At 41.9% G+C, this 9,254-nt stretch overlaps 1 protein-coding gene across 4 annotated transcripts in view; it reads right to left on the bottom strand.

The window, feature by feature from the left end:
• Positions 1-1,008: 1,008 nt before the first annotated feature.
• Positions 1,009-9,254, bottom strand: part of tpd52l2b (tpd52 like 2b) — a 68,580-nt gene continuing 60,334 nt past the window's right edge. For all 4 annotated transcript variants that reach the window (XM_072241299.1, XM_072241315.1, XM_072241308.1 and 1 more), the window contains one exon: positions 1,009-1,898. In XM_072241299.1, coding sequence (XP_072097400.1) covers positions 1,791-1,898 — 108 coding nt within the window. In that variant the 3' untranslated portion in view covers positions 1,009-1,790. The remainder of the gene's footprint in view (positions 1,899-9,254) is intronic.

The raw sequence follows: 9,254 nt of genomic DNA, 5'->3' as shown, positions 1-9,254 counted from the left end.
TTGTCAGTATTAAACTCCATCTGCCATTTTTTAGCCCATTTTTCCAGCTGGTCCAAGTCCCTCTGCAGGCTCTGAAAACCTTCCTCACTGTCTACTACACCTCCAATCTTTGTATCATCAGCAAACTTGCTGATCCAATTTACCACATTATCATCCAGATCATTGATATAGATGAGAAATAACAATGGACCCAGCACTGAAAGAACATTCCTCTTTCCACAGAGGCCATATGGCCTGAGTATTGTACACATTTATTTTTCTTAATTCTAGTACATACAGTTTCTTTTTATTTTCATGGAATATATTTATCACAACATTAAGAGAAATACACACAAAATGCAGGAGGAACTCAGTCCTGATGAAGGGTCTTGGCCCAAAATGTTGACTGTTTACTCATTTCCATAGCTGCTGCCTGGCCTGCTGAATCCCTCCAGCATTTTGTGTGTGTTGCTTTGGATTTCCAGCATCTGTAGATTTTCTCCTGTTTGTGATACACAACATTAAGAAACTGCATCTTAGAGCCTTATAAATAAACAGTTTATAGGGTTTAGTGAAATTAGTAAATTTAGTAAAGACACTAAGGCCCAAGTAGTTCGGTTTCTTTAATAGGACTTGTGCAATTTTATGATTCTGTGGTGTGCCCCAAATGTTACCTAATTGCAGCATAAATAGTGAACGTAGGAAGTAATAAAAACTATTGGATACAATTTCCCTGAGGATTGGTATCCATGAAAAACAGTGAAAAAGTAAGCCATGGCTAGCAACACTGCATGCTTGTATTATTATTACTGCACTGGTGAATGTATTGCATGGAAACAGTCCTGGCCAAATTATATTTCACCCCATATTGTAGACTCAAAGATCGAATACAACCTCCAATTATTGGTAGTATTTCTAAGAGAAAATAATCAAATTCAATATATATTGGAAGCGCTGTTCACGCTCAGACTTGGGCATTACAAGAAGCCAGTTTGGAGACAACTGAAAAAAAAATCTCACTCTTTGAGACAGCTTTAATAACCAATTTTTTTATTGTGAGCATTCTAGTGATATAAAGGGAAATATACAATTAAACCCTAGTATACATGTAACAGCAAACCAAACCCCATCTTTGTTTGCAAACAGAAATGGTCAAAGAATTACCCATTATGCATCAAAACGTTCTAAACTAAATTCTAGACTTTGTTTCGTTCCATTAAACCCCAACAAAATTTCACAATTATATCCCTTTAGCCCACAGGATACAGACTGTAGCATACATCCAGTCGTCTACTTTTTGGTTGTTGTACCTTCTGAAGAAAAATCAGCATGCTTCAGTCACTAATCTAGATGTACAAACATATTTAAAGCCGCTGGACATAAAATAAAAGCAGAAGTAATCCCTGACCAAATAAGTGCTCCTCAGTACCAGCTGCTCCATTCTATCTAGTCCTGTCCCAAAATTACAGAAGTGTAGTTGAAGCACAGAATAAGGCTAGTATGATATGAATCATAGTTAGTGTGCTTGAAAGTCTGTTGAAAATGAGGGTTAAAGTATTCAAAGCTAATTTTATTGGTAATTTCATAAAGAGAATCTGAGACTTTCAAATTTGACAGAATTTGGGTCTTTTTCTTTCTCCAAGTTTTACACATACAAAGTGGTTATCAGATTTCCAGAACAGCAGAAATACACTTCTCCAAAATGGGCATTAATTAACCATATGTACAATAGGCGATGTTTGCAATTGCAATAAATTCAACATACAGATTTGGAAATCAGCAACTCAGGTATTGAAAACTGCAGCTCTTGTTCAGAAAGGTGCATTGTCCTGTGGTAGCTTTTCTTCTGTACTTGGACTTGTAGCACTAGGAGTATGATAGCCATCTTTAACATTATTTTCATTTCCAATAACCTTAGCCTGAAACAAAAACAAAAACATATTAGAAAACATAGCTAATACTTTTCATGAGACAAAATTTGGGCATAAAATAAATGAATTATTTTCACAGATAAGGGCATCCTTCAATCCACTGAGTCTACTGCAGTCCCAAGAAAGGCATTTCTATCAATTTCCACTTTGCACTATTTTCCCCATAGTCCTTCAAACTGCTGAGTTTTCAAATTCCATATTAAAAATTCTTAATGACTGTTCCTTTCAACCCATAGGACAGCTTAGGGCCACCTACTTTTTTTTTTAAATACAAAAGTTTTTCTTCGCATGTGCTTCAAACATTGGGCCAAAAATTTTAAAACCTGGCCCTTGGATCATCCACAAATGACATCAATTTCCTTCCACTGACCCTACCTAAACCAGCTATGAAAACTATCAAATCTTCTTTCAACCTTTCTTGCTCCAAGGGGAACAATCCCAGTTTATCCAGATGAAATTTAACATTCAAAATCCCTTGTTCCCAGAATCACCAATAATTTAAATTATCTTTTCAACTTTAAAGTTAGATGACAAGAACTGAACACAACACTCCAATTGTTGTCTAACCACTGCTTGAAAGTGAGTCAATGTCCTGTTTTGTATGCCCTACCCCTAGGAGTGCAAAATACAGAACAAATCACACTCCCAACCTGCCACAATTCTTGACGTATACCCAAATATACTGAAATTCCTGCACACGCTTTATAACTCTGCCACTAAGTCTATGTTGGCTCATTCTTTCCATAAAGCCAAGGTTTGTATCTTCTGCAGATCTGGAGACTGCATAGTACACAACTCTGTCTAGTCATTAAGGTCTCTGTTGTTTTCGCTAATTACCTCTGCTCTCTGCCTTTAAGCCAATTTCCTATCCCAAATGCTGTTCACCCTTAAAATCCATGGGTCTCAATTTTGTTGAACTTGCCTTTTGAGATAGACTTCAAATATCTTCTGAAAATGTATTCAACTACTTCAATACTTTTCATAATATGAATTAATGTAGTGCCTCAGTTTGTCCAAGAGATTTTTATTTATAAATTATTTCTAGAGTGAACACTGCAAGATTGCACAATCAACAAATTAAACAAATTTTCTAAGGAGGTAAAACATGAAGATTGGGGATAAATACATTCATTGAAGTAATAATTTCAGAATTAACCTATGATGCCGTAATTCAATTTCAAAATAACTTGCTAGTAAAATAGTGGGAAAATTAAAGGAGAGAAAAATCAGACCTGAAACAACTAATTGAATATCATAAAAACAAAAAAAACACCCTTTAAGCCCCTCATCAGTCACAAGCAATCAGCAATATCCACTCTAGAAATGAAGTAACTTCCATTTCAACTGTACAAAGACCTGAATTGGTGGTTGTATTTGGCTAGTGATCAAAACAGATTCAGATCCCATTAAATAATTCCATTAAAACAATGAAATAATCTGTACAAGTGATCACTCAGGTGTAATTCAAAAGGTGATGATTAAGCCTTGTCGATAACCTTGACAACTTTAAAACAGAAATATCTGGGCTGTGACAAGCTCTCCAGTGTTGGTTACCTAGAATCAAAAGTGCCTAAAAATTGTATGGATCAGGTTGAAGAACTGTCTGATAGATAAATAAGTAAATATTCATTTTAAATTCTTGTCAGAATAGAAGTATGGGAAATACTGAACAGCTTCATTGGTCTCAACATTACATTAAAATAAATTGGATACAGAAACAGTACAATGTTATAAACCTTTCAACAGACCACAAAATATAAGCAACACTCACAATACGCTGGAGGAACTCAGCAGGTCGGGCAGCATCCGTGGAAACGATCGGTCGACGTTTCGGGCTGGAACCCTTCGTCAGGACTGTAGGGGGAAGGGGCAGAGGCCCTATAAAGAAGGTGGGGGGAGGCTGGGAAGGAGAAGGCTGGTAGGTTCCAGGTGAAAAACCAGTAAGGGGAAAGATAAAAGGGTGGGGGAAGGGAGGCAGGGAGGTGAGAGGCAGGAAAGGTGAAGAGAGAATAAGGGAAAACACAATGGGTAGTAGAAGGAGGCAGAACCATGAGGGAGGTGGTAGGCAGCTGGGGGAGGGGGCAGAGTGACATAGGGATAGGGGAAGGGAGGGGGAGGGAATTACCGGAAGTTGGAGAATTCTATGTTCATACCAAGGGACTGGAGACTACCTAGACAGTATATGAGGTGTTGCTGCTCCAACCTGAGTTTAGCCTCATCATGGCAGTAGAGGAGGCCCTGTATGGACATATCTGAATGGGAGTGGGAAGCAGAGTTGAAGTGGGTGGCTACTGGGAGATCCTGTCTGTTGTGGCGGACGGAGCGGAAGTGCTCGACGAAGCGGTCCCCCAATCTGCGTCGGGTTTCACCGATGTAGAGGAGGCCGCACTGGGAGCACCGGATGCAATAAATGACCCCAACAGACTCACAAGTGAAGTGTTGCCTCACTTGGAAGTACTGTCTGGGGCCCTGAATGGTGGCAAGAGAGAAGGCATAGGGACAGGTGTAGCACTTACGCTTACAGGGATAAGTGCCAGGTGGATCCGTGGGGAGGGATGTGTGGACCAGGGAGTCGCGGAGGGACTGATCCCTGCGGAAGGCGGAGAGGGAAAGATGTGCTTAGTGGTGGGGTCCAAATGACAGCTCTCTGACACCTCCTCTTACTTACCCCTGGAACAGGACCCCACCAAAAAACATCAAACCATTGTCTCCCATATCACCGCCCTCATCAACTCCGGAGACCTTCCATCCTCAGCCACTAAACTCATAATTCCCACACCCCATACCGCTCGGTTTTACCTCCTCCCCAAGATCCACAAGCCTGACTGTCCCGGCAGACCCATAGTTTCTGCCTGCTCCTGTCCCACCGAACTTGTATCTGCCTACCTGGACTCCATTTTGTCACCCATAGTTCAGTCTCTCCCCACCTACATCCAGGATACATCCCATGCCCTCCACCTCTTCAATAACTTCCAGTTCCCCAGTCCCAACCGCTTCATTTTCACTATGGATGTCCAGTCCCTATACACCTCCATTTCCCATGCAGAAGGCCTCAAAGCCCTCCACTACTTTCTGGATAATAGACCTCACCAGTTCCGCACCACCACTACTCTCCTCCGGTTGGCGGAACTGGTTCTCACACTCAATAACTTCTCTTTTGGCTCTTCCCACTTTCTTCAGACCAAGGGTGGAGCTATGGGAACTCACATTGGCCCTAGCTATGCCTGCCTCTTTGCTGGTTATGTGGAACAGTCTGTGCTCCAAACCTATTCTGGTACTGCTCCCCAACTTTTCCTTTGGTACATTGACAACTACATTGGTGCTGCTTCCTGCACCCATGCTGAGCTCGTCAATTTCATCGACTTCTAACTTCCACCCAGCCCTCAAATTCACTTCGTCTATCTCACTTCGTCAAGCCCACTGACTCTCATAACTACCTCAACTATACCTCTTCCCACCCCGCCACATGCAAAAATGCCATTCCCTATTCCCAGTTCCTCCGTCTCTGCCGCATCTGCTCCCAGGATGAGGTTTTCCCTTCCAGGACATCTCAAATGTCCTCTTTCTTTAAGGATCATGGTTTCCCTTCTGCTGTCATCAATGATGCCCTCACCCGCATCTCCTCCATTTCCCGCACTTCGGCTCTCACCCCATCCTCCCGCCACCACAACAGGAACAGAGTTCCCCTTGTCCTCACCTACCACCCCACTAGCCTCCAGATCCAACACATTATCCTCCGCAACTACTGCCACCTTCAACAGGACCCCACCACTAAGCACATCTTTCCCTCTCCACCCCCTCCGCCTTCTGCAGGGATCGCTCCCTCCATGACTCCCTGGTCCACACGTCCCTCCCCACGGATCTCCCACCTGGCACTTATCCCTGTAAGCGCAGGTGCTACACCTCCTCTCTTGCCACCATTCAGGGCCCCAAACAGTACTTCCAAGTGAGGCAACACTTCACTTGTGAGTCTGTTGGGGTCATTTATTGCAACTGGTGCTCCCGGTGCGGCCTCCTCTACATCGGTGAAACCCGACGCAGATTGGGGGACCGCTTCGTCGAGCGCCTCCCCTCCATCCGCCAAAACAGACAGGATCTACCAGTAGCCACCCACTTCAACTCTGCTTCCCACTCCCATTCAGATATGTCCATACAGGGCCTCCTCTACTGCCATGATGAGGCTAAACTCAGGTTGGAGCAGCAACACCTCATATACTGTCTAGGTAGTCTCCAGCCTCTTGGTATGAACATAGAATTCTCCAACTTCCGGTAATTCCCTCCCCCTCCCTTCCCCTATCCCTATGTCACTCTGCCCCCTCCCCCAGCTGCCTACCACGTCCCTCATGGTTCCGCTTCCTTTTACTACTCATTGTGTTTTCCCCTATTCTTTCTTCACCTTTCCTGCCTATCACCTCCCTGCCTCCCTTCCCCCACCTCTTTATCTTTCCCCTTACTGGTTTTTTACCTGGAACCTACCAGCCTTCTCCCTCCCACCCTCCCCCCACCTTCTTTATAGGGCCTCTGCCCCTTCCCCCTACAGTCTTGACAAAGGGTTCCAGCCCGAAACGTCGACCGATCGTTTCCATGGATGCTGCCCGACCTGCTGAGTTCCTCCAGCGTGTCGTGAGTGTTGCTTTGACCCCAGCATCTGCAGATTATTTTGTGTTCACAAAATATAAAGAGCCACTGAATCAGAGAAGGCAGCTAAGGGTTTATATAAGTTTATAAAATAAGCAACTAAGTTAAGCAGAATTTAATGTTAATGAGTACTGGATGAGGGAAAGTAGCACACATACACCATTAATGATGTGTCAATTAAATCTGAGGGTAATCCAAATTTTGAAATTGTGGCAGCATGGAATTCTACAAGGATTAAGAGGCTGAAGATGGCAGAGATGGAGAAAGGCAATAACATTTTAAAAATCAAATATTACTTGGGTGAATGCCAGTGCAGGGTAGAAAGCTCAAAAGAGTTGGGTGAACTGGATTTGGTTCAAATTAGCTTTATTACCAGTTATTAGAAACTGAGAGCAGCTTGGTTTTCAAGTAGCCCCACAAAAAGTTTCATATCCATAATATAAACAAATTAAACATCCAAAAGGCAGTACAGTCTAAAAAGATGCCTACTGCTTTAATCACATTTAATATAACAAGATACAAGTCATAGAATTCATTACTAAACTGCTTAATGCTGGGAAGACATGAGAACAATGCAGAGGAAGGAAAAAAAAATCAACCCGATCAATCATTCAGTTCAAAGAGTTTGTTAGCTGAACAAAACTTGGTATCAAAATTATGTTAGCAAATAACCCAACAGAAGAATTAGAAGGAAAACCATTTCTAGAGATCCAGGAGGGAGCCACAAAGGGGTTGAGGAAGACATACAAGAAAAAACAAACTTCTTAAAATAAGACCAGTATTAAACAGAAGTTACTCCAGTTGCAAGTTTTCCCTTATAAGTTGAAAGCAGAATTTGTAAAGATGCACAAGATTTTGGGATATGAATGGCAAGCCTGGATCATACCTTAAACTTTGCACGACAAAGGAAAACAACTATAACGAGTAAATTTACAACCCACTGCCTGAAATTGTTTTAATGGTTTGTAGACTTTGAAGAGCAATGTTGTGAAAAAAATCGAAGTGCCAGAATGGGAAGTTTAATGGGTGAATCGGGTTTGCTAGATAGACAAAAGGAAGTTGAATTGCTTTCAACATTACTTCGAAGGATGTTACTGAAAGAACTCCAGTTCTGAATTAGATCACAATATTACAGCATGTAAATAAGCAAACAGAACATCCAATAACAAAGCAATGAACCAGCATTGCATTGTCACTTCAGCACCAAAAACCCAGTACGAGAAAGGCAAGACCTATGGGAACACAGACCTAGGATTTTCATTATAGTTAAGCATAGTATGTCAGGAAATAACCTTTAACCCATTATTGCATTTAATACCATTATTCCCACAATCCTGATTGAGAAGTTGCAGAACCTGGCCCTCTGTAATTGGATCCTCGACTTCCTAACTGAAGACCACAGTCTGTGCAGATTGGTGATAACACATCCACCTTGCTGACGATCAACACTGGCGCACCTCAGGGGTGTGTGCTTAGCCCATTGCTCTACTCTCCATCTACACATGACCGTGTAGCTAGGCATACCTCAAATACCATCTACGAATTTGCTGACGATACAACCATTGTTGGTAGAATCTCAGGTGGTGACGAGAGGGTGTACAGGAGTGAGATATGCCAACTAGTGTAATGGTGCCGCAGCAACAACCTGGCACTCAACGTCAGTAAGATGAAAGAGCTGATTGTGGACTTCAGGAAGGGTAAGATGAAGCAGCACGTACCAACCCTCATAGAGGGATCAGAAGTGGACAGAGTGAGCAGTTTCAAGTTCCTCGGTGTCAAGGTCTCTGAGGATCTAACCTGGTCCCAACATATTGATGTAGTTATAAAGAAGGCAAGACAGCAGCTATTCTTTATTAGGAGTTTGAAGAGATTTGGCATGTCAACAAATACACTCAAAAACTTCTATAGTTGTAGTGTGGAGAGCATTCTGACAGGCTGCATCACTATCTGGTGTGGAGGGGCTACTGCACAGGACCAAAAGAAGCTGCAGTAGGTTGTAAATCTAGTCAGCTCCATCTTGGGCACCAGCCTACAAAGTACCCAGAACATTTTTTGAAGTGGTATCTGTGAAAGGTAGCACCCATTATTAAGGACCTCCAGAACCCAGGGCATGCCCTTTTCTCACTGTTACCATCACATAGGAGATACGGAAGACTAAAGGCACACTACTCAGTGATTCAGGAACAGCTTCTTCCCCTCTGCCATCTGATTCCTAAATGGACATTGAAGCTTTGGACACTACCTCACTTTTTTTTAAAAATATACAGTTTTTGCACATTCTTTTAAATCCATTCAATATACGTAATTGATTTACTTGTTTATTAATGTTTTATTTTATTATTTTTTACTGCTAGATTATGCATTGCATTGAACTGCTGCTGCAAAGTTAACAGATTTCACATCACATGCCGGTGATAATAAATCTGATTCTGATTGTAGATACTTGGAAACATACTTGCACTGTCATTCCATGCAGCTGAAGGTCAAGGATGTTGGCACTGACCAGGTATCATTGCTATTACAAAATTAGGGTAATTACAAAACTAAGATTAAGGAGTATAATATATTTTCATTTGAAAGTAGAGCTTTAGTTAATTTTCTTCTTCTTCTGCAGAAATTGCTTAAAAATTTCTATTGTAATGCCCTTATGTTAGCAAATAACCCAAGAGCAGAATTAGAAGGAAAATCATTTCTAGAGATCCAGTA

Source organism: Mobula birostris, chromosome 2 (assembly GCF_030028105.1).
Source record: "Mobula birostris isolate sMobBir1 chromosome 2, sMobBir1.hap1, whole genome shotgun sequence".
NCBI lineage: Eukaryota > Metazoa > Chordata > Chondrichthyes > Myliobatiformes > Myliobatidae > Mobula > Mobula birostris.
The sequence above is the reverse complement of the archived record's forward strand: the minus strand, read 5'-3'. Positions and strand labels throughout refer to the sequence as shown.